The 27,101-nt window shown below is 34.3% G+C and overlaps 1 protein-coding gene across 1 annotated transcript in view; it reads right to left on the bottom strand.

Annotated features, from left to right (window-relative positions):
- Nucleotides 1–5,635: 5,635 nt before the first annotated feature.
- Nucleotides 5,636–27,101, bottom strand: part of LOC149805593 (cleavage and polyadenylation specificity factor subunit 2-like) — a 412,425-nt gene continuing 390,959 nt past the window's right edge. Inside the window, exons 18-21 of the mRNA XM_089950230.1 lie at nucleotides 17,858–18,044; nucleotides 10,792–10,856; nucleotides 10,321–10,455; nucleotides 5,636–6,861 (exon numbers count right to left, since the gene is read on the bottom strand). Coding sequence (XP_089806356.1) covers nucleotides 6,769–6,861; nucleotides 10,321–10,455; nucleotides 10,792–10,856; nucleotides 17,858–18,044 — 480 coding nt within the window. The 3' untranslated portion in view covers nucleotides 5,636–6,768. The remainder of the gene's footprint in view (nucleotides 6,862–10,320; nucleotides 10,456–10,791; nucleotides 10,857–17,857; nucleotides 18,045–27,101) is intronic.

Raw genomic sequence — 27,101 nt, 5'->3', positions numbered from 1 at the left:
GTATACAGATAAGCCATTTATGCAAGACCATGTTTGTTTATCTGCTTATCATCTAATTATAATTGATGCTATTCATTGGAATATATGAACAATGCAAAAATTTTCTTCTCTTTCTCTGTTGTTTTTCTTTATGCCCATGACACACACACACACACACACACACACACACACACACACACACACACACACACACACACAATATATAATTACTAGGTCGTCATGAGGGGCCCTGAGTGGCTGAGTGGTCTAAAGCGCTCACCGTTACGGATCACTGCCATCTCACCTCTGTCTGCGTTGGTTCGAGTCTGGTACTCCGCTAACGTGGGTACATGAGAAAGATTGCCAGTAGCTTCTCTTCGGTAGGTGGTTCTTCCTGGGGCTTTCCATGATTCTTCCTCCACCAGTTTTACTGGCTGCCATGTATAGCTGAAAAATGGCGTTAAACCCCACAACAACAACAAACAGGTCGCCATGCGAGTGTGTCTGCTACACACGAGTGCATAAAGGGACCGCCCATAAATGACGTCACGCACCTGGGGGGGGGAGGGGGTTCACACATTTCTGACGATGTGTGACGAGGGGAAGGAATTTGTTTAAAAATGTGTGACGGGGGGGTGGGGTGGGGTGGGGTGTAGGGGCAAAAAATCGGCTAAAATCGCGTGACGTCATTTATGGGTGGCCCCAAAACATCGATTGAGTGACATCAGTTTTTGGTGACGTGTGCTTAGTCGTGAGGGAATATGGACTTGTGTGTGCATGCAAGGCGTTGGATGCCGTTTACCCGTGGACCTGGGTTCGAATCTCCGTAGAGTACAAATAAAAAATTCTCTAACATGTATGATACTATTATTTGTTGTTGTAGGTTTTAACGCCATTTTTCAGCACACAATAGGCTATACATGGCGGCCAGTGGAGGAAGAACTCAGGGAAAACTCCGGAAAGAACCACCGACCCACGAGAAGCTACTGGCAAGCTTTCTCACATACGCACATTAGCCGAATCCGAGACTCGAACCAGGGCAGACAGAGGTGAGATGGCAGTGATCCGTAACGGAATGCGCTTTATACTACTTGGCCACTCGGAGCCCCTTTATAATATTATTTGTATTAAAATAATATTATTTGTATTAAAATATTAATTATGCCTGCCTATTATCAAGCATTCTTCTATAGTAATCCAGGGATAGCACTTTCCGTTCTGTCTGGTAATATATTTATAATTCTCTCTCTCCTCTCTCTCTCTCTCTCTCTATATATATATATATACACACACACATACACACACACACACACACACACACACCTGGGATTTATTAACCAAGCGCGTGGCCTTACTTTGGACGTGACCGCCAAAACTGTATTCTAAAAGCCAGATTCACTAAACAGATTTTGAAATGAGAAACTCATTACACAGATTATAGTAGCCATGACTATCATTTATCTCAACTCGATGTCAAAATGTTAGAAGGGACCAGTTAAGTGCTGTTGAATTAAACTATCTTTGCAAGATAAAATTAGTCTGAATAGCCTGAGTTTGAATCTGTTTCCAAATCTACATTGAATTAACTATACGAACAATATTGCAATCAGAATATTTAAATCTTTACAGATTATCATTCATAATTATAATGAACTTTTAGTAAACGAATGAGACTATCTTTCCTTGAATGTTTCTAGAGGTAATGAGTGTATTTCCATGTGGAACAACTGTATTTATTAATGGAACATACGTTGTCCAGCTAATTTGTCATTAAATGTTTTACAACTCATCTGCAGGAATGTGTAATTTTTGTACCCTCTCCCTAATGATGCCCATGGCATATACAACCATTTCTGCAGGAATGTGTAAATGTTGCACCCCTTTCTTACTGATGTCCATGACATATACAACCCCATCTGCAGGAATGTGTAAATTTTGCTCCCCCTCCCTACTGATGCCCATGGCATATACACCCCCGTCTGCAAGAACGTGTATATTTTGCACCCCCTCCCTACTGGTGCCCATGGCAAATACAACCCCGTCTGCAGGAGTGTGTACATGTTGCACCCTCTCCCTACTGATGCCCATGGCATATACAGTGCCATCTGCAGGAATGTGTAAATTTTGCACCCCCTACCTACTGATTCCCATGGCATATACTACCCCGTCTACAAGAATGTATATTTTGCACCCCCTCCCTACTGGTGCCCATGGCAAATACAACCCCGTCTGCAGGAATGTGTACATTTTGCACCCTCTCTCTATTGATGCCCATGACATATACAACACCATCTACAAGAATGTGTAAATTTTGCACCCCCTCCCTACTTATGCCCATGGCATATACAACCCTGTATGCAGGAACTGACACAACCATCTTGGTAATATTGTGTGCGTGATGACTTGTTTGGACATTTGTCATCCTGAGGGTGTTTTCAGTTGTTTTTATTTGTTTCATTAACATGCCAAATGAATGAACAAAACCTTTTCAACTTAACATCAGAACCTTGCTTGCAATTTCATTCAAAGTTTTGAATCCATGCATTTTTCTTTCTTATTTCATTTGCATTTTATTTTGTTTAAATGTTTTATTTGCATATTTCTGTTCTACAAATTTCAGCCATGATTAAATTCCTTTCAATGACTAATGTGATTGTACATATGCAAATGTGTATGTTTACATGTATGCATGCTAGCGTGTTTTGAATGTATCAATGTTCATACCTACAATGTCCCCATTTTGTTTCCAGGTAAGATTGAGTTTGTTACTAAGAATGTTGATTTCTTCATGGTTTGTTAAAATTTGCTGTAAAATTTATATAATTTTTCAAATTTGTTTTGACAATTTTGTAATTATTGTTTGTAATATTCAAAATTTATATTCATAAACTTACCAAGTTTGTACAAAATGATATTAATTGTTTTGTGGTTTTTAGTTTTGAACTGACTCCACAAATTTTGTACATTTTAAATTACTAAACGTTTTGCAGAATTTAAAAACGGTATATTACCTTTATAAATAATTCCTTTTACAATGTTTGACCATTCTGGCCAAAATTGAAAAAGCCTGATACTTTGTTTAACATTATTTTAGTTTCTGATTAATTTTGATTCAATTAATTTTTGATATTGCTTTTAGTTTAGGCCATTTTAATAAATTATTGTGGACTTTTTGTCTCTGCTAAATTGCATATCAGTTTTGTACTTAATTTAAATCCATGCCATTTTAATAAAAGATTCCATAATCTTTTAGCCATTGCTAAGATCTGATTCAGTTTTGTAATTGTAATATTACTTTTAGATTAGGCTATTTGAATAAACTATTCCAGAATAGGTTTACTTCTGTAAATTCAATATCAGTTCATGAATTTTAATGTGATTTTAGTCTAGGCCATATTGTTTGCTTACTATTCTGGATTACAATAAGTCTCAGGTAAATTCCAGGTCAGTTTCCACATTTAGAATCACTTATTGTCTTGGCTATGTAAAAAATTATTTTTTGTTGCTCTTTTCACTTAGTTTTGTGCTTGATTCAGAATTTTGGTATTACTTTTAGTCTATGCCATTTTTGGCATATTATTTTTTTTTAAAGTTGTTGCTAAATTTTCCAAAAGTAGTAGTATGTTTAGTCCACACCATTTTAAAAATAGTCCTAAATTTTATAATTCTCCCTAAAATTTAATTTCTGTTTGAGAAATTTAGTATGAAATTTGGTCTAGGCCATATATTTAATATTCCAGATTTGCTAATCCAAAATAAAATCCTTTTTAGTTTTGTAATTTTAACATTAATTTTAGCATAGGCTATATTATTAAAATACTCTGGATTTAATTTAGTCCATGTCATATTGTAATTTTTTTATTATTTGAATTCTAGCCATTTTAATAAATTATTCTTATTTTTATCTCTGGTCTCCACTACATTTCATGCCAGTTTAAGAATTTTAAGTACAAATTTTGGTCAAAGCCAATGCTTGCCATTTTGGTCTAAGGATTAATTCTGGTCAATATACATGGGTTCTGATCAGTAAGACATTTATTTGTCAGTCAGTATAAGTGGGAATTGGTCAGTCCCAATAAGTGTTGGTCAGTAATAATGTGTGTTGGATTAAATGTTAAATTCCTATAGATTCCCAGGTTGGCCCACAATGTTAATTTTCCATAGGGCCCCAAAGCATTTCAAATTCTCATACTGCTCCAAAGGGTCACCCAGATTTAAATTCACATGTTTTCCCATACTGTCCCACAGTTTGAAATTCTTTTGTGCACAGGATAGCTCACACTTAGACATTATCCACATAATGTCAAATTATCCATGTCTTCATTGGGTAATATCTATCCCCTTACATTCCCCTACAATATACTCAACATATGTCTAATTTATCAAAAGTACTGCACATTTGATTCTAATGAAAACCTAGTTTTTGTCCAAGTTTTATCAAAATCCAATTGTCTAGAAATTATACCACTTTGATCATAACATCATGTATTTATGTGATTTGACTTGGAATAAGAACAGCAAAAACTATAAAATGTAATAAAGTCTAACATCATAGATTACATTATGATAATTACAAATATGTAAACATAGTTAATAAACTTCCACTAGATGTAATTTTTGTATTAGTTTCTTCACCAAAAATTAATAAAGTCCAAATTATACAAATACACGTATGAACTGATCCTTAAACATAGTTGTAAAGCCATGGTCACTCACCAGTGGTCTTAATACATGACCATTAAGGTGGAAAGACATGTATGTGCCACACCTGTACATTTATACAGATATTTCTAAATAGTTTTGGATTTTGAAAATATTTATGTTAAGAAACTAATTTTATTTGCTGAATATTCAAACAACCCCTAAAATCCAAGACACCAATTTGTAACAAAACTACTTTCATACACAACTGTCTGTTCAGGAGTATTAGTAATAACACAGCATTCAAGCTGTCCACTGTGATTAATGTATTTGATGTCTGAGGCATACTATTTTCGTTTCTTAAACCTCATTTTCACTAAATACTGACCGATCTTTCGGATCCAATAAGTGTGAAATTCTCAAGATACGTCCTGTTTCTCCCAGTGATGCGCCTTATTTCCCCCCAGGATGTACCCTCTTTTAAAATTCTGGTCAGCTGTGGCCAAACTGAACAACAGATAAAGGTTATGTGTTAAATAAACAAGAAAGCCAGTGTGACTAATTAAAAGTTAATCATTGTCATTGCAATATCTTGTAAAAAGGACTGGCCCTCCAACATAATTCAAAGAAACCATGTTCTACAGTGTGTGTTTTGTAAGCACCAGCAGTTTAATTTTATTTTGTATTCTTTATTTTTTAAAGGATGTATTTATCAAACATTCATAAAGTTTAAAGCAGTTTGAAAAGCCCTATATTAAATATTCAAAAGAAACATCAAATTGTGACTGTGAATATACATAATACTTGTTTGGATTGATTGAACAACAGATATATTTCACTGAGTGGTGAAAAACTCACTATTTTCATGCATGGCAAAGCCATAAGTTAAAATACTATATTCTTTTTTTACCTGCAAGATGAAGTATATCCATTCACTCCAGAGAATTAGCAAAAGTATTTTTATACAATAATCCACAAATTCCCAGGTTTTCATAAAGTAAAATACAGACATCTATTTCCATGTTCAAATATCATTTTATTCAACTTCATGACCGTAAATGACAAACTAGAAAACACTTATTTAAAACCTAAGATGATTACTCTGAATATGAAACCAAATCATTTCCATCTTTAAAAACATTGGACTGTAGATGAAGGACAGTTTGTTTCTTTTCACTAAAGTGAGAAAAAGACTTGGCAAATGTTTGCTGCACACACCTGGACTCCCATGTGTGTATGAACCAAGAGAAGGAAAGCCTTTGTAAGTATCTGCACCTGGACCTCCAAGGAATCAACATAATACATGATCATTATGTCATAAGAAATCAAATGAAGGCATGTGTTCTTCAAAATCAAAATTAATTACCTTACATGATATTGCTTGGCAGATGCAATTCTTTTTATTGTTTGGAACAGTTCATTTCAGTAGTATAATTTACCTAAACCAATTGTTCCTACAAATTTACATGAAACAAAACAGCATCTTTATTAAATCTAAAACTGCAGAACACAATGACATGCATGTATAATCGGATACTTATGCTTAAAAAAATTAAAGTATTTAGAGTATATATTGCTTCTTGATGTAGTACAATGAACAGGATTAAAGGGATGAACGTAAACTGAAAAAAATTGAGAACTACTGCTCATGTACATATCTATAACAGATCCATCAAGTCCTTTCTTCTCTTTTTGTCTTATCTGAAAACTGATCAAACAATTTCTAAAAATATTCAGAGAACTATTTTACCTTTTTAAGAACATAAAAAAAGATGTATTATTTTAAGTATGCAGACGCTGTTAATCTATCCACTCCGAGTCTATTCATTTCCTAAGGATCTGAATATGAGTTATGTCCCTTCAAGGCTAATAAAGCCACGATAATAAAGAGCCTTCTTTGCAAGAAAGCGTAGACAGCATGCCATAGGCTTTGGAGGAATAAAATCTCTTGAAACCCAAAAATGTAAAATGAAAAAAAGATCTAATTTCACAAACAGTAGGTTTTAATTGTCACAGACAATACTGGTTCCTTTTCTATCTTTAACTAATGTCAGCAACTGCAGAAGGCAACATGTAGAGGAGATCCACTAAATCTGTTAAATCCACATAAAGTAGTTCAATACTGTATGAAGACTGGATACTCTGAGATCAGACAATGGCATACTGCTCATAAAGCAGCTCACGGATTGCAAAATAATCCTCACTAATCACGCCTTCCAGCTGAATCCGACCAGCTTCATTCTGAAAGATTAAGTTACAAAGAAATTACCTATAAGTAAATATGTGTTTACCATTAAACTGTTGCCATTTCACATGCCTATCTGCTCAAAGAAATTTAACAGTGAGAGACTGAATGAATAATCTGTTTATGCCCTGTGATGAGTCATAAAATTAAATGAATTTTTTTAATAAAAAATTGAATATTTTTGAGTCCACACAATTTTTTAAATTCTTCTTGGTCATATTCCTGAATCTGTGAAATTGTTGTGTAATTTTTTGCTTAATACACGTACCAAGATAGTTTGCACATGCACATCTGAGACATTATTACACATGAGAGAGCAGTAATAACAGTCTAAAGATGGCCATTGTGGTGGCCATATTGGATGTCTAAGAGCACCATTAATTGGGGGTGCTCACCAGTTATTATGTACTTTTGAGAAATGATGTACGTAAGGTGAAGTTCGCATTTAAAACATGCACAATGGAGAAATTGTTGGCATACCTCTATGCTACATTAATGTAATGTGGATGATATTTCTTTGGATATTGTACTTTTGGAAATTGTACATGATCTAAGCACACTGCCAACTAAAATTACTGCTCCCTTGTGCTAAAAAAAAATCAGCCTGAATTAGTCTAAAGTACACTATCCATAGCAGCTATTAAAATAGGGAAAATGAATTTTGCCAGACTAGACAATACCAGCTTCTGAAAGTGCAGTGAATGAATTAGCAAATATATAAAATGTAAAAAATGTTATTGGCTCTTTTTTTTAATACAATTTAACTATGAAGTTCAGGAAGTGAAAATGACCAAGTGGAGCTAGCACTTATTTGCCAGGTGCACATCTGGAGTAAGGCCAAGCTGTATACTCTATAACCCATATTACACCCATTAATCATACACCAAAATAAAGGGAATTAAAGGTTCTTTGAACTATGCCTAAGATATACAAGGTCTTTTTTAAATAGCCAGTACACCACTCTGGTGGCATATTGGTAAGAGTGTCCGCCTTGGATGCAGGAGGTTGTGGGCTTGATCCCCAGCCGAGTCATACCAAAGACTTTAAAAAATGGTACTAACAGTTGCCTCGCTTGGCGTTCAGCATTAATACCAGCTCCTGAAACTGCAGTGAATGAATTACCAAATATATAAAATGTAAACAAAGTTATTGGCTCTTTTTTATACAATATACTTCAGAAGTTCAGGAAGTGAAAATGACCAAGTGGAGCTAGTACTTTTTTGAAAGATGCACATCTGGAGTAAGGCCACGCTTTATACTCTATAACCCATATTACAACATCAATCATACACCAAAATAAAGGGAACTAAAGGTTCTTTGAACTATACCTAAGATATAGTAGGTTTTTTTTATATAGCCAGTAAACCTCTCTGGTGGCTTAGTGGTAAGAGTGTCCTCCTCGGATGCAGTAGGTCGTGGACATCGTAGCAATATGACTGACAAATTTTTAAAGCTACATTAACATTCCAAATCACACACACGCAATCTAGATTACAAGTGTAATATATCCAAGTCATAAACTAATTTCAAATCCCATGAAGCTCAATGGCTTCTTGCTATCTCTCAACTTTGATACAATCTTTGTTTTTCTAAATAATTACATAAAGGACTATAAGAAATACTTAAATCAACATGACATTATGTCCAATAAACATAATTCTTGCCTCTTCTGCCTTTTTCAAAGAATCTGAATATTCCATTTTACTTGTGTGCTTATTGTTTAAACATGTTAATAGGCTTATTGTACCCTTTGCCTTGAACATGTTTTCAATTTTTTTGATGCCAGAAAATCCTCATGGCAACAGTTTGATAATGCAAATGTTTTGCAAGAAAAATATGTGAAGTTTAAAGTATATAAGTAACTCCTGGTTCGGGGGCCCCGAGTGGCCGAGTGGTCTAAAGCGCTCTCCATTATGGATCACAGCCATCTCACCTCTGTCTGCGTGGGTTCAAGTCTTGGATTCAGCTAATGTGGGTATGTGAGAAAGTTTGCCAGTAGCTTCTTGTGGGTCGTTGGTTCTTTCTGGGTTCTTCCTCCACCATTAATACTGGCCGCCATGTATAGCCTATCATGTGCTGAAAAATGGCGTTAAACCCTACAACAACAACAACAACTCCTGGTTCCGTGACCAACTGCACTGAATCTAATAAGGAACCTGACAAACCAGTATCTGGATTTGACTGTACTGGTCATATGTTCTTAATTTTTACCATTATTTTGTAAATCTGTAATTTACGGTAAGATTCATGGTTAAATCATAAAGATTGGCAGGTCTAGAACTGGGAAGCATAAGTGTACCATGTTCCTTCCCTGTACTTCAGACAGCTATTATGATAAAATCAGAGACATAGGAACTTGAAAATAATAATCTGTGACCTTGACCCCAACTGTGGAAAAAAACACATATAGAGTAGACAAAGTATACCACTCTTCATCCATTGATCTTAAATAGCTCTTAAATTGACAAGCAGAAGAACTAATGTAATTGTAAACTAAAATATTGACCTGTGACTTTGACCATGATGATACGAACCCTTGATTATAGAAATATACATAAAAGTTGTAAAATTATGAAGTGGAATGGAAAGACAGAAAGCTTAAAATAATTAGGTATGACCTTGACCTTCAAGAAAGCATTCCAATGTAGTATTTGACATACCTTCAAATGTAAATGTTCAAGTACACAAAGTTATACATCTCAATCTCAAAAAACTCTAAAATTAATGTATTAACACATTCTAGTGATGATGTATGAGTACACAAATTTTAACCAAATAATCTCAAATGACTCTAAATTCAGACAGTAGATGGAAAAGTGTGGTTGAAAACTTAAAATGTTGAGCCATGACCTTGAGCTTAAAGATAATAACCTTACAGGCCACTCCATCTAGTGATGCTTTATTAATAACCTTACAGGCCACTCCATCTAGTGATGCTTTATTAATAACCTTACAGGCCACTCCATCTAGTGATGCTTTATTAATAACCTTACAGGCCACTCAATCTAGTGATGCTTTATAAGTATATCCAATTTCATCCCTTAATCTCAAATGGCGTTAGAGTTATCAAATAGACGGGAAAGTGTGATGAAAACAGAATACTGATCCATGATCTTAACCTTCAAGAGTGGACTCACAATTCCTCAAGTAACAAAGCTTTTAGTAATAATATACAAGTTTTTCAAGCTTCATCCCGTAATCTCAAATGGCTTTAAAGTTGTGGGAAAAGATGATGGAATATTTAATATACTGAGCTGTGACCTTGACCATATAGATATAGTTTCATTCCTTAAGCACAAATGGCTTTATAGTAGAAGAATGAAAGTGTGATGGATGGATGGAGAGGCAGACGACATGTCACAAACTGTACACACTTTCACAGACATACCTTGAGGCCTAGAAACACCAAAAATATGGGCAAATGGCACTGAGTGATAAAAAGCAGTTGTCCTTACCCTCTTGACTGCAACTTTATCATTACAGATAAGAGACCCAGCACCAAACTCTGCCTGAATATTTTGACCAAGTAGGACCGACTTGAAATCTGAGAGCTTTGGTTCATTTACAAACACTGCTCGATGACCCAAGACCTGAAATTTAGACAAGAATTTTAGAATTATTATAAAGTATATTATGTATAGGTGAATTTTGCAATGTAAACTGTTTGTTGCCTCCCTTATATGGACAGCCTCATTTTGATGCAGTTTATGATAATTTTGAAATAAATTTAAAATAACAATACCTATCTAATATACATATCAAAAAGAGAAAGACAGAGGTAAAATGTTAGAGGTTAAAATGTTTTATTCTAAAATGTGAACAATTATTAAATGTCTTACTTTTAAGTACAACTTCTAAAAATGGAAGACAGACAACACGAGAGATGGATATAAGAAACTTTAAAATAAAAGATGGAGAGGACTTACCAATTGTGCGGGCAATGCTTCTAGAGAAGGAATTATGTCCAATGACACATCTGAAGTGTCTTTATCTGAAGAAAACATTAATATATTAAGAAAACATGTCATGATTTTAGATTTGCATTTCTATGCATTCATTTTGGTTCCAACTCGTATGTTTAATATTAAATTCTACTCTTTGAATGTAAATTTGCAAGGGCTTTCCAACCAGTCAAACTCTCATTCTAATGACAAATGTAGCCGTGGAACAAGAGGCCCTAGTGGGCCTGACATTACTCCCCTTTTCTAACTTCTAAATAATGGCCAAATGAAAGAGCAGATGGCCAAGAAATATGTTTCAGCAGAATGCCTTCTGAAGAAATTTCTCCCAATATTGTTGATTGCACGTGTTATGAAGACAATGAAAGGTTCATTTCTCTCTCTCTCTCTCTCTCACTATATATATTTGATGACATAACATCATTTACTGGTACATGTATTTAATATTCAAAGGTTAAACTTGATTATAAAAGCAAAAATTGATGAGATTAGGTTGTTTGAATGTTTTTCTTTTGTTAATATAAGGAGTCATATTTACTGGCAGATCAACGTCAACTGTATAAAACTGAAAATCCCAAATGGTAGGGTGTTTTCTACAGAATCAACTTTTGATCAAATTCTGTTCAATGGTTATGAGAAATAGTAGTTTGAGGGATTTTCTAATTTTAGCAAAAATTACAATATTTGATGGTTTGATCAGTTTAATTAGTACAAACGTGAAAATGACTGGCAGATCCTTTCATGTGTCCTTAAGCTTGTCAGTATAACTCCGACACAAAAATGGTTTTGTCCTCTGACCCCAAAATGAACAGGCCTCTTCAAGCTGCCCAGAGACAAGGTACGTGATCAAAAACCAAAGTTATCATGCAAAAACTATTTTCTTCTTTGTCACCTTGACCATTACATCTTCTCACCCCCGAACTGATAGGTTTCTGCCAAACCAGAAATGTAAGCCATCCATAAATTTTGGTGAAGCCTGTGATAAAAAACTGATGTTATTGTGCAGAAATCATTAATCTTCCTTCAGCAAGTGACCATGACCTCTGACCACTTGAACCCAAAACAGGTAAGGTTTTTCCTACTCAAAAATCAAGCTATCCACAACGGTTGTTAAACGTAGACAATGAAGAAGTGCAGAAACCATATTTCTTCTTTCAGTTACACTGTCCTTTGATCTTATGGTTTTGGTTTAACTCATGTGCAAGCCATTCACAAAGTTTAGAAACTTCAGATGTTAATTAAGTTATTATGTGGAAAACTAATTTTTATTCAGTCAGTGAGTGTGACCTTTGAGTTATTGAGCCTGAAATCAATAGTATTCTTCCTTAACCCAAATGCATGCCATCCACAAAGTTTGGTATAACTATTATGCAAAACTAGAAGTACAATGGACAGACAGATGAATCGGACTGCTCCGGTGGTCTAGTGGTTAGAGTGTCTGCCTCGGATGCAGGAGGTTGTGGGATTGATCCACCGATGAGTCATACCAAAGACTTACAAAAATGGTACTAACAGCTGCTCGGCATTAAGAGGTTAGTGTTAGGACTGGTATGCCTGATGTCAGGATAATATAAATGGGTAGGACATCATGCTACATGTCAGTGGCATGATGCCCCAGTGCTAGAAATAGAAATCACTATTAGCTGTCACACAGCAGACATCATAGCGACATGACTGCAAAATTGTTAAAGCTATGTTAAAACACCAAATCACACACACACACACACACAGATGGATCAATACATGGACAGCATAACAAAGTAATACACTCTGCCTTATGACAGGCATATAAAAACAAAAGAATTACTTTGTAAACTTTATGCAAATATAAATACTTTACTTAGTCTGATTCACACTGGTATAGTGTCCTTGTGGTTAGAAATTCTGCCTTGGATGTGGGAGTTCACGGGTTCAAACCCCGGCCGAGTCATACCAAAGACTCTTAAAAATGGTACTAACAGCTGTGATACTAGTCTCTCAACATCATGAGGTTAGTGCTAGGACTGGTTGGCCTGGTGTCAGGATAATGTGACTGGCTGGGACATAATGCTACATGTCTGCGGCATGATGCCCCAGTGATAGACATCCCAATTAAACTGCCACACTGCAGACATCATAATAGCAATATGACTGAAAAATTGTTAAAGCTGCATTAAAAATCAAAATGACACCAAAAAACAATCAATTCAGTGAAACTATTCTTTAATTTTGTGCTTGTCAAAGACAGTTACCTCAAAAATATATTACTACTTACTTGTAAAGGATGAAATATGAAACATACTTATTTCTCTTCACCAGCAATCAAATCTGTACCATTTTCAGACAGTACCAACTAGACATCATAAAAAGTCTTCTGGTGAAAACCTAATGCTGATATGACTTAGCACCTACGAGAATTAGTGATAAGACTATCACTGCGGGATATTAGATTGACACATATTTTATTCAAAACCAACTAGACATCAAAAGAGGTTATCTGGTGAAAAGCCGATGTTGATATACTTTCTGCTAAGGAGTAGCATTTGCGACATGGCTGCTGTGCTGGGCATATTGGATGTTAGATTGGTACCATTTGTATTTAGGACCAACCAGACTTAATAAAAAGTATTACAGTGAATGTTGATAAGAGGTGGAGTAGCAATAAATAGATTTTCAAGATGGCAGCCATATTGGATGTAACATTTGCACCTATTTGATTTAGGACCAACAGGACTTAATACACCACTCCCTCAATAATTCTCAACATGATAACTTGCAAACCTACTTATAACATGGAGTCAGTCGTGGATCCCATTTTTTAAACTACAAAGTACCAAAAATTTGACCCCTATTTGTTAAACATGAAGAAAATCTCGATCAAAATTGGATATCTGAAATCTTTATATCTCACTCATTTTACTGTCAAAAACGGTTGATATAATATGTAAATCTGAATCAACATTATGAAATTATCAACTTTTAATAAGAAGTCATGTATTTTGTTAATATTTCTATCCATACAACATTCCTGGTATACAGTAAATAAGAGTATGCAATGAAGTTGAAATTAATGAAACTGTCACTAACGCTTGCTTGAGGCAGCACTTTTAAGTTTAATAAATAAATACATATTAAATATGTTTTTTTAATAAAGTGAAATGCATGATTTAGTTAAATCTTTTAGCTAGTTTAGGTGTAATGATGATAAATACAATGTGCCCTGTTGTATTAAAACGTGAAATATGTCAATCATCTGTAATAGCTATGTCCATGAGCGTTTCTGTGAGAACCTAAGTAAATGCCAAAGGTGTTTTCATACCTAATTTGCATAAGAATTTGTTGTATTGTTGCAATGAATTAAAAACCAATCTCCTTGTATTACCATGTTAATTAGGTCTTTTGAACTAAAAGTTAAAAGGCATGCAAATCCAACATGCATAAGAGCCATGGTCTAGTGCAGGGGTCGGCAACCTTTTGACAATAGTGTGCCAAAGTCGGATTTCTAATTCATTCAGCGTTCCAACAACCTATATTCCTATAAGTCTACCTGCTCTACCATATTTTTATATATTATATAAGTATCATATATGTATGAAACTACTATTAAAACAAATAAATTGGATCTTGAATTCATTATATTAATGTTTAATTAAAGAAATTGAACATAAAAACTTCAATTGAATGTAATTAATCTGTATCTCAATTAATGTGAGCCTTGTCCTTGCATGCTTTTGGTTAATTGTTCAATATCAGGTACATATTTGGTCACTTTCAGCTTCACACAGGCTTCTGAGTGATCAGGTGTTAGGCGACTTCTTTGTGGACTTAAAAACAGCTTTCATGTGAGAGAAAATCTGTTCACAAGTATGAGTTGAACCAAAAGCTGAAAGTAGAGCAAATGCAACTTTCTTCAAACAGATGAATGCTTCAGGGAGGGATGTCCAGCACTTGAGAATAGCAGCTGACTTTTCTAAGCAGTTTCCTTCCAGAGATTTCTGCAATTCGGCAAATTTTGATGTCCATAGTTCTGATGTCTTATATTCAACATGCTGCATTTCAAAATTGTCAATATCCGTCCACCTAAAAAGATCCAGATCTTATTAGGTAGTAGTCAGATCAAGCAAGTCAGGCTTGATGAGGTATGAAAATATGGGTCCATGAATTTGAAAGTCTTGACTTCGTTTAGCAAACTCCACTTTGAGTGCTTCAGTGTACTTCTGAAGCTCATCTATATTCACTGTAAATTGATCTGAATGAGCCTTCACATTTGGTAAGTACTTGAATGTTTTGGCATTGATATCATGGCAAAATATGTCCATTTTCACCACAAATCCTTTCCAGTAGCCAAAAAGTTCAAGTACTGTTTGACCCTGTCCTTGTAAATGCAAGTTCAACTCATTTAAATGTGTCATTATGTCTGTCAAAAACATCAGCTTCAACAGCCAGTCCTCATCATTCAATTCCAGAAAATGTTGTTCTTTTTCATCACGAAACACCTTAATTGCTTCCAGACAAGGAACTAATCTATTCAAGACTTTACCTCAACTAAGTCAGCGAATATTGTTGTACAACAGGAGATCTGCATATTCACTCTCAATTTCTTGTAGAAGAGACTTGAATTGCCTGTGAATCAATGAAGAGCAGGAAACGATAAAGTTGACTATCTTAACAACAGTTGCCATCACAGAGTGCAAGTCCAATGATGAGATCTTTGCATACAAACTCTCCTGGTGTATAATGCAATGGAAGTTTAATAGTCGACGTCCAACGTGATTCTCAAGAAGTGTGACAAATCCTTTCTTTTTGCCAACCATTGCAGCAGCACCATCAGTTGTTACACAGAATAATTTATTCAACTCGATGTTCTGATTTTTGAAATAGCTTACGAATGCAGTCAGAATGTCCTCTGATTTGGATGTATCATGAAGAGCTAACAAGCAACACAACTCTTCATAAATACGATTATTTTCACAATATTGTGGGACTACAGCTAGGCATGACAAGTCATTCAAGTCAATGCTTTCATCAAGAGCAACACTAAATACAATAGCTTGATTTAATCCAGTTGTTTGTTTAACTGTTAAATTTTCAGCCAAATCAGTTATGCGCCTCTCAATTGATCTTGCAGAAGCTGGTATTTCTCGAATCCGAGACAGTATAGTTTCTTTATTTGGTAAATCACTGAACAGAATTTCAGCACTGCTCAAAAAAGTTTCAATGATGTACTCTCCATCTGTAAAAGGTTTGCCTTTCGAAGCCACACACTGAGCAATTTTGTAACTACATTCAGTAGATTTATTCTTCATTCCAACTGCTTGACTCAAAATACCAGTTTGTTTCTTGAAACCAGAAATAGCCCTTTTGATGGCTTCACTTTTCTCTTCAGAGGTTTTAAACTTGGATTGATGTTTGGTTTCATAGTGTCTTTGTACACTAGACGTACGACACACAACACTTTCACAACAGAAAGCACAAACAGCACGATTTTTTTGTTGTATAAATCCATATTCTTTTGTCCAATTTTCTTGAGATGGGCGTTGATCAAGTTATTGCCTTTTTTCGGCCATTTTAGGGGTACTGTATTTAATACAAGAACATAAGAAATAGCAATAAAACTATAAACGTTTAACACGTTGGCCACGTCCCTCAGTAGCGGCAGCATGCAGTGACTGGTGTAGCGCCTTCGGCGCCACACTAATATAGCCTGCTGCTGGCCAGTGGAAGCAGACATGTGGCGACACGTAGCTATGCAAGAAATATTAAGAAAATGATATGGCGCCATCCAATGCATGCAGCAGCCATTATGCTGATGTATGTTTTGACTTGCATTGAAAAAATTCTTTTTTCCACTTATTATCTTTTTGGGGGATCTTCGGTGTGCCATTTAAAATCGCTCTGCGTGCCATGTCGGGCACGCATGCTGTAGGTTGCCGACCCCTGGTCTAGTGTCAGGTCAACACCCTTCAAGGGATCAATTGAACAATGTTACAATGTTTTTGGAGAACAAAATATAAGTAAACTACCTTAAATCTGAATGCTCATTCACAAATGTGACAAACGATAGCAAGACAAACAAGTGAAAAGAATAACTGAAGATGTTATATTCTGTTTCACAGATATGTTTTATTATTGAAAATGCTAGAATTTCTGAGTTTGTAGTTAATTTGTAATTTTTTAATTGGCAATCAGAGATTTCTTCATTGATGAGAAGTTTCACTACTACTTGCAATGAAATCATGGCATCAATACTGTATTAAAGAACAATAAAGAAATTGACTTTCGATGATGATGGCTTTTTCACAAACTAAATGTTTCAGGAGTTTTTTGTTTTTAAAAAAAATAAAAGGAATTTTGTTTGATTGTGAAATTGAATCAATAATTAGTCTGGTTCCCTGCTTCCATAAGAGCAGAGGGAAAAGCAGAGGACAATATGATCAGGGAACCAGACTAGTCAAAAACATAAAGCAGTGATGCAGTTGGATATCCTGAAAATATAGATCATTTTTACACAAAAATAAATAACTTCATTAGAAAAAGCTCTTTACTGACAATTATTCGCAATTTGATTTTAAAACAAGTAATTGGCCATCAAACAGACCAGTTCACTCCCTCCACCCCCTGCGTTTTTCTTGATGGTCTAGTAAGGATGGTATCATTTCATTTTCTTACGGAGGTCTCTTGATAACTTGTGCTCTCACCTATAGTGTGGTCTATGTTTTTGGACCCCCTTGCATGAGTTATTGAGGGAGAGGTGTACAAAGTCTTTTAACAAAACACCCATTTAATCTGACCATCCATTCTAAAGGAGAAGCGATAACACTGAATGTGGCTGTTCTGGTGACTATATTGGATGTCTGAGTAGTACCATTTTCAAGTAGGAAGGTTCAAGGCAATGGTCAAAGTAATTTAAGAGGAGCAGCAATAAGAAACTTGTATTAACAAAAAGGCATCCCAAAAACTCTTCTGGTAAATTATCAGTAGAGCTAACTAGATTGTGAAGTAAATACATAATAAATGGAATAAATTAATAAGTTGTAAATAAATTAATCCTTACTTGTACTTATTTCCTTTTCTTTGTTTGCCTTTTCTTCCTCTGCAATTTCTCCATCTTCTGGTTCATACTTTGGATTGGTGTCAATCTTGGCTTCAACCATGTCCAGCTTGCCATCAATCCAGGCTAATTCTGCATCACGAGCCTTAGCAAAATCCAGGGCTGACACAAGGTAATCCTTTAGCTTGACCTGAAAAAATGAGACGGTTAGAATGTGATTCAGTATCTAGCCACTGGACCGATATTATTCATTGACCCTTTTTAAAAGAGTATTTGAATTTCAGTTGCTTTTGAAGTGGTAAGGTTAAAATGTCATTTTTGCAGACTTTGCAAGAAATGTAGACATAATTTGTGCGTGTGTGTGTATGTGTGTGTGTGGTTTGGACTTTTAACGTAGCTTTTAAAAAAATTCAGTCATATCACTACGATGTCTGCAGTGTGGCAGTTTATAGTGATGTCTAGCACTGAGGCATCATGCCGAAGACAGGTAGCATTATGTCCCACCCAGTCACATTAATATCCTGACACCAAGCCGACCAGTCCTAACACTAACTTCTTAATGCTGAGCACCAAGCGAGGGAGCTGTTAGTACCATTTTTGTAAGTTTTTGGTATGACTCGGCCGGGGATCAAACCCATGACCTCCCGCATCCCCTTAAGTATCTGTTAATATGCCATATTTCAACAGGATGTTCTTACTGACTGTATCTTCATCATATTACAGCTGAAGCACTTATCAAAAATAGAACAAAAAAGTCAATTTTTAGCCCTAAAAATGAGTATTTTAACATTTTTTGATACAGGCTTGCTTTGAGAAGAAAAAAAGACTTTTTAACATATACTGTTGTGTTATTTAGATTGACATATATATTTCTGATATTCAGTTGTGCTACCACCCGATGATGTTACAAATGGTGTTGGAATTTGATATAAAGCAAAAGCATGACATCCAAGGCATCTGAATATACTTCCATACATAAAACCCTATATACATGTACTTTATTTCGATTTTTTATGACTTGGTGTTTTTCTAACCCATATACATGTGTATTTTATATCATACTGCTTTTGAATACATGGGTTTTTTCCTATAAGCCTTAAAATGTACATAGTGCCAATGCTAGTCATAATTTCTATTGTCTAGTGTTGTTCTATTCATCTGAGACAAGGCACACAAGAGCAAGTTTATTGTGAAAAGATTGGGGCTAATATGACCTACTGAGAAACTGCAACAGGTCAATTGGAAAGAATTTTTTTTTTAATTACCTTTGTATCAGTGAAAATGTATAATGTTTCAACACTAACATGACTACTTAGTGTAGCTCCTGAAATGAAGTACACCATGATCTGACTGTGTAATAAATCCAAAACAACCCATGCAATAGTGCCACAAAACAGGATTCATATAGGGTTTAGCACAGAATAGAGAGACTATATATATAAAAAAACCTTTAAAGAATTAAATGGTTCCTCCTCTACTGGAAAAAATGTACCTTTGTCTGCTTATTTTATTTTTCATATCAACAAAAAAGAAAGAACCAGGGAAAACCCAAGAAAGAACCACTGACCCATGAGAAGCTACTAGCAATAAACAAGTGAAAAATGCATATTCAATTGAAACTACCTAAAAAGGAATCTGCTGTTTATTACAAGTTTAGATCAATATGTGTGCAGTTTAAAGCAATAAGTATTTAGTATTGTATTTTCAGTACGAGTTCATCTCATCCAAATTCAACCCTAACCCCTTGTTTCGTTAATATCTTACATATTAAGTTACAGCATGTCATAAAACAAAACTAATTATCAAAAATAATAAAATTATGCAATTTAGAAATGTTATAAATGATTTTATGAAATATAAAGCAGTTTTCAAGTTGCTACTTCTTTAAGAGTTTACCAGTAAAAGGTCAAAGGTCAGCTTTAAAACTTCATGATGACATAGTAAGTATTCCAATAAAAGATTTAAAAATTTCTGAAATGAAACAGTGTAATAAAATACTAGTACCTGGTTTGAGACATATTTTTAAGTTATTAGTTAAATTTGGGTGATTATATTTGATTCCACATATTTTGTATAAAAGTGCTCTGATCTCATTATCAAATTTATTGTTATAACAACCTATGTTTCTTTCATAACTATCTATATTACAGCTTCAATAAAACACAGACTGAAGGAATTATGAGACAGGCATTTTTGTTCCTTATAGTATATTCCCATTTAATGTACAGCTGAAAATTTAAAAACAATTAACTTAAGTTTCAAGCTTGATAAATTTAAGCAAAGTTACTAAACAATCTCTACTAAACAAACATTAATACACTTGCTGACATTATATAAAATATGTGTTCCTCAAATATAACATGTAGAGACCAGGGAATCTGAACTTGATGCATTTGCTGGACAAGACTGACTGATTCAAGGTTTTGAATGGCACATATTGAAATCATAAGATATCTCAAATGTCACTAGATTAAATTTACTTTGACTTGTTTATTAAAGTGTGACATAAACACCTTAAGGAATGACAATTAAAAGGTGATAGGGCTTTACACATTGTTTCTCTGTCTGACAATACAGATGTCACTGACTACACTTTCTGCAACCCAGCTGCTTAACAACTATACTGGACAGGGTTAAACAAGAGCAGTGAAGGGCAACTTGATTCTATTGTGAACAGTTCTGCAGTAAATAGCATAAATGGTGCTTGTACCTTTTACCTCTATGAAATGTCACAACAGTGATATCAATTTCTAAAAATAGCCATTTGGACAAGGCAAACTGGCATTCAGTCTACTTTTCCGTATTATTATTCTTATTAGTGTTCTTACTGAAAACCATGTACCAGGCGTTAAATTTGTTATCTGAATACAGATGTGCATTCCATTATTTAGTTACATTGGTGGTTAAGCCTGCAGACTGCATAAAACACATAACCAAATTTGATGAATCTTCGAGAACAATGTAATATACAAATTTCTTGTATTTCATCACCGATAGATATACCCTGAATATTTTGAGACGAAAATTCTAAGGGAACAGCCAGCCCTCTCCATTAAATAATGTCGATGAAGTATTCTTATATGTGATTCAGGTTTAAACATATAAATAGAGGGATGTATGTAGGAAAGTGATTATTTCTTATATTTTGTTTAGCACATAAAATTACGCTCTGCTTTGTTGATGTGATATTATGCATGTACATGTATGTATCAAGTTTTTTTTTTTTATTGTATTATGCATGCATTAGTGATTTTAATATCCTTCGTTGATTCTGATGTGTTAATCAGAAACAAAGTTAAGAAAAAAGGAGAAGAAAGTTATATGTTTATTTCAGTGTCTGTTTTACAAAGAAATCATAATTCTGAATGACAGTTTAGAACATAAAAGAATGCATTATGTTCATTAGAGTTATGGTATTGAAAAGAGCAGTACTGGTTGATTATATTTATACTACGTGGATAATACATTTCCTTAATAAAAGATATATACAATTACATTTTGTCAGGAGGTATAATTTTCTGCATGTATTGATGTAAACAGCAACACAAAAACTGCTGTCCCTAATGACAACAGCCACCCTTAAAATGATACACATTTTACACACAAAAACTAACTGAAAAGGAAACAAAGTAGATATAAATGAATGTTACTCATTTCAACACATTCATTTGGGACATGTACACAACTCTTTAACAAGTCTTTTTCAAAGGTAAATACAAAATATAGACAAGACAAATAAATAAAACAGAAAATGGTTATGTTTGCAAAACTTTACATGGCTGTTTCTACAGGAATTAAACCTTTAACTGTGTTATGTTTCAACCAGTTTACTTCAACTTGTTGATGATACTGGAAAATACTTTTATTGACCGAGAAATCAATGAATGACATCTGTTATTTATGTGAATTTATGTAAGCCATGCATGGTTTAGATGTTGTATTTTGTCTCTTTTGTTAGTAAATGCAAACAAATTAATGCAAGATGTTGGGGTGTAGCAGCTTCCCACCATAGGTTATGGAGACTCCTTCAGCTATTGTTAACATACAACAAGTAAACCATGTCTGGCTTGCATCAAACTTGTAGACCTGAATACATAATCAACAATTTTATTTTCACTTTAAAATATTTCCAAAATCAAATCTAAGACTGTTTCAATGGTACACTTAAAGACTGGTACCATGTATACAATGTAGGGTTATTCTTAAGCCTTAAATATTTCTGCAAATAATCACTGAATAAATCTGAGCTGAGGATGTACTGAAAGATAAGATGTTTTAGGAAATCAAGGCATAAAGTAAGATGATGACTGTGGATCTCGTCAGGCTGATGAAAGTACAAGTAATGGTTAACAATGAAGATATAGATTGCTTTATCTTTCGGTACTTTGCGAAAGACAACTTTATAAAGCAAAAAAGAAGACATTGAAAGGATACTTGTGAAATTCTCACCAAAAATATTTCTCTATACACCTGTACTAGTCATAAAAGCAGGAATTCATCATAAATTACCTTTCAAAAAGGTGGCAGGATTTAGATTAATAATATTCAGTTTCAAAGTGACATAGATGAAGTTAAAAAAATAAAATTAATTTTCTCTTGAAGATTCTTGTATGAACTGCTATTCAAGTACAATTACCAGTTTCTAAAATCTTTGTTAACTCTAAACCCAAAGGGCACATAATCTTGAGCTGAAATATTTATTAATGCATGAGTTGTCTCCCTTCCTCCAGCATGCACTGTTTTTGCATAGCCCGAATACAACATTTTGTTTCATAATTGGGATATTTTGTATTATTCTGTCTGATACTTAAGTCCCTTATGACATATCTCCTCATTATTCTGTTACCCACCTCAAAACATGGTTATTCCATTAAATTAGTTAAATTTTGCTAATGTATGCTACTGATTTCGCTTCTTTTTTTTGGAACTACTATAGCAAAGCCATGTCAGGCCATACCTCAATATAATGGTCTCACATACATATGCAGGTTGATTTTATGATGCCAGTGAACCGTGGTATAATGAGGTTAAACTGTAAAGACATGAATACATTTAATTCTATTTCATTTTCAAAACTCTGAACAGGCACAAGAGGGCCTGAGATTGTTCACCTGGCCAAAATCTGCCCAACATCCAAATGCAAAAGAAGTTGAACAAGAAATCCGGTCAGCTGGGTGCTTTCTGTTGAAAATTCTTTCAATGATGTTGATTCCATATATTACAAAAATAACTGTTTCAATGATTCTCTAGTTTCTGTATCTTTATCCATATTTAAAGACACATCAGCTTAATATGTCAAATACTGTAAGGCCCTTATGTCAGGTCACTTAGTGCCTAAGTTGGTTAAAACTGAGTTCAATGGATTTTCAAGATATTTAAGGTTTGACCCTTTCTGTCAACATTTTATCAAAAACTTTTAAGTGGTCTTTTAGAAGTTGTTAGATTTTTTTATATTATTTTTCTGCAATAGCAGTCATATTTGCTGATTGACATCATTTGTACAAACTTAAAAACCTTTCATAACAGAATGTTTTTTTTGCTAAATTTGGGGAAAATATTTGGAAAAAATGTTAGTTAATTTTTCTCTCTCCAATTTTTAGTAATGTTGGTCATATTTAATGGCAAATTGGCATTAACTGTATAAATTTTAAAGAACTAGTATGCTTTGTCAAGTTTTGGTCCATATCTGCAAAAAAGTTTTGGGGAATTTAAGATTTGCTTACTTTAAGTAATGGCTATTTGATGGCAGACTGGCATAATTTCCACAAGTTTTAAGAGCTCTTCACGCCAGAATGCTTTATGTGAAATTTGATTCTGTTAAGTAGTATTAAAGGATTTTCAATTTTTAGTAACACTGACCATATTTGACGGTGAACTGATACCATTTGACCATAAGAAGCCCTTAATAAAATACATGTATTTTCTGTTAAATTAGGTCATGTATTGTTCTTATTTTTTTAAAAAGAAAATGTTAAAAAGGTTGTTGAATTTTTTGTAATTGTGGCCATATTTGATAGTAGATCAACACTGTTTGCATACATATGAAGCCAGAATGTTTTGTGCCTAATTTGGTTAATTGTCCTGAGTGGTGTCTGAGTAGAATTCATTTAAAAGTTTTCTATTTTTATTACTTGTTTTTCTGTTGTTGGCCATTTTTGACATCAGATTGGCATCTTCCATATAACCTTGAATGCACTCCCTAACAGGATCTTATCTGCCAAATTTGGTTGAAATTGGTCCAGTAGTTTTTCTAAAGTTTAAATGGCAAATACTGACAGATAACTCACGATGGTGATGCTTTGGCTGTGTCTAATCTTTCTTTAAACGAAAACCAATAATATCCTGTTATGCAATGATAACATCTTGTCACATGCCAAGCATTTATTGTTCTATTCTGCAGAAATACAATGTATTGGTTTCTTCTGCGATTTCAGCATGGGGATATTATTTTTTTCACAGTATGCAAGCAATTAAACAAAATTACAGACTTTTGTTGCACCAAGTACACTATTTTACTGAAGTCAGCAATTCTTGGAAACATCAATACAATATCTATCCTAACCATGTTCATCCATATTAATGATTTATAATTGTATAAACAAAACAATTTTCATAAAAGCTCTGATACAATGTGTGTATGCCTATAGGTAATGAGGCTGTAGTGTACATGTAGATATAGTATACATGTAGATATTGAATACTAAAAGAAGCAATACAAGTTCAGCATTTGCATAAAGCTTTCCCCTATCAATTTTCCCTGATGAATGAAATATAAGATGACCCAAATGTAGATATGATTGTCAAAATTAAAGTAAGTGAGTCATTAATGATGACTGCTTATGAAATGTTGAGGTATTGACATTTTGACAAAATTTATATTTGTATATACTGTATATACATGCTTACAAAGATAATTCAACTGCAAACTGAACAGACCCAGATCTTACTGTAGAATAATGTGCCAGTAGATCTGGGTATATGCATTATAAAATAGCAGATCTGGATCTGTACCATTTACAGCTGGACCCAACCTATATGCAAGTGCATATGATAGTTATCAAGTATTCAAAAACCATACCAAAGAGTATAATTGTGTTATCAGGTATACAAAAGAGTACATGTATACCAAAGAGTATAAGTGTGTACCTTTTCTCATGAGCTATATAGTTAAATATCTATCCCCAAATAAGTAATTTTGCATAGAAAAGATACAGGAAACAGTACCCTATCATCAAATGTCTACAAATAACAACATGATTAATATTTAAACTTAATTAAAATTACATTGGATGAAAATCATGTGAAAGAAAAGTATACACTGATGAGTGAATTTAACACTATGACACAATTATTGAGTTCAAACCAGAATTCTGATATAGAAAACCTGCAAGCAAGTCATAATAATTATTAATTTCAAAAAGTGTTCCAAGCTTTTCACTAACTCTATCATTTTCTTTCATAGAACCTGATTTGCTGGCACATTATGCTGTGAGAAATCTGTGTCTATACTGTTCACAGCTTGCAATAGGATGGCACAAATAACTTTGTGGTATACCAATGTGCAATGTCTCAACCTTACCAGTTAACTCACCAAACTTAGTGAATTATTTTTTGTGTCCTTAATTTCTCTTTATGTAATATTTGTTTCTTTATGATTTTGAAATAAACAAATAAAAATTCTGGCAGATGAGATCAATGGATGCCTTCAATAACAATGTGTTCCAAAACTCTTTGCCATACAATCAGAAGGTATACACAGGTCATTTTTGCATCTCTGACACAAATGGGTGTGTTTATATTACCAAGTACAACTGTCTATACTCACTTATAGGTCGAGTACAACTGCAAACAACTAAGATCCTGAGCTGACATAGTAAAATGGGCCTGCAGATCAGGGTCTATGTTGTTTGTTCCACTGATTACCCCCAACAAACTGCACAGACCCAGAACTGCCAGCACATTATGCAACAGCAGATCTGGATCTGTGCAATTTCCAGTCACACTTGTCTATAAGCAAGTACATACCATAGTCATAATCTTTGATGATGGGACAAAGTTTGGTTGCAAATAAGAGCATATGAAAACCAATATATGCCATTTAACATTTTGACAAGATGAAGTATACGCATTTTACCACAGACTGCCTAGTGGTAGAGCGTCTGCCTTGGATGCAGGAGGTTGCAGGTTTGAACCCCGGTTGAGTCACACCAAAGACTTACAAAAACGGTACATGTACTAACATCTGCCTCACTTGGCATTCAGCATTAAGAGGTTAGTGTTAGGACTGGTCAGCCAGGTGTCAGGATAATGTGATCGGGTGGGACATGATGCTACATGTCTGCGGCATGATGCCACAGTGCTAAACATCACTATAAACTGTCACACTGTAGATGTCATAGTGAAATGACTGATAAATTGTTAAAGCTACGTTAAAAATCAAAATCACACACACACACACACACACACACACAACACACAAACATTTTACAAGCAATGGAATACCCACCATGCTCATGGAGAAGCATGTTACTCACTTCCTTTTCTGTTTACCATCTCTGAATTGTTGTTGTGGGTTTAATGCTATTTTTCAGCACTTGAAAGGCTATACATGGCAGCAAGTATAACTGGTGGAGGAAGAACACAGAAAAATCCCAGTAAGAACCACTGACCTTCGGGAAGATACCTACAAGCTTTCTCACATATGAACATTCTGCAGAGTGGACAGAGGTAAGATAGCAGTGAAAGATAAAGACAAGCACTTTAGACCACTTAGCTGCCAGAGGTCTCTCCTTTAACTGCAGGTAAAATTTAACAATGCTTCATGCTTATATTGACTCCAAGAGTTCATTAAAATCTAGAATATTTTTCGGCCATCTTAGTATCATTGTGCGAGTTCAATTTTTCAGAATAATAATTTCCAATGCTTAATTTTATGTTGACTGGATTGACTTATGGTGCAATCAACAGGCCTCTTCCATAACTCAAGTGGAAGACAACCACAAATTTGATCATGGTATATGATCTAGAACTAAAGGTTTACTGCAAAAAAACATTCATCTTCTTTCAGTTACAGTGACCCTGACCTAGTGAACCTAAAACCAATAGGCTTCTTTCTTACTCAATTTCTAAGTCAGAAATAAACTGTGGTGAAGGCATATGGTTGAAAACTCCAATTTCTGTGCAGAAATTATTTTCATCTTTAATTTATTGACCTTTACTTTTGACCTTTTGCTCCCAGAATAAAATG

The sequence above is a fragment of the Sinohyriopsis cumingii genome, chromosome 2 (genome assembly GCF_028554795.1).
Source record: "Sinohyriopsis cumingii isolate HCF-2022 chromosome 2, ASM2855479v2, whole genome shotgun sequence".
NCBI classification, from domain to species: Eukaryota; Metazoa; Mollusca; class Bivalvia; order Unionida; family Unionidae; genus Sinohyriopsis; species Sinohyriopsis cumingii.
Note: the sequence above shows the minus strand (reverse complement) of the source record. Positions and strands in the feature narration are given on the sequence as shown.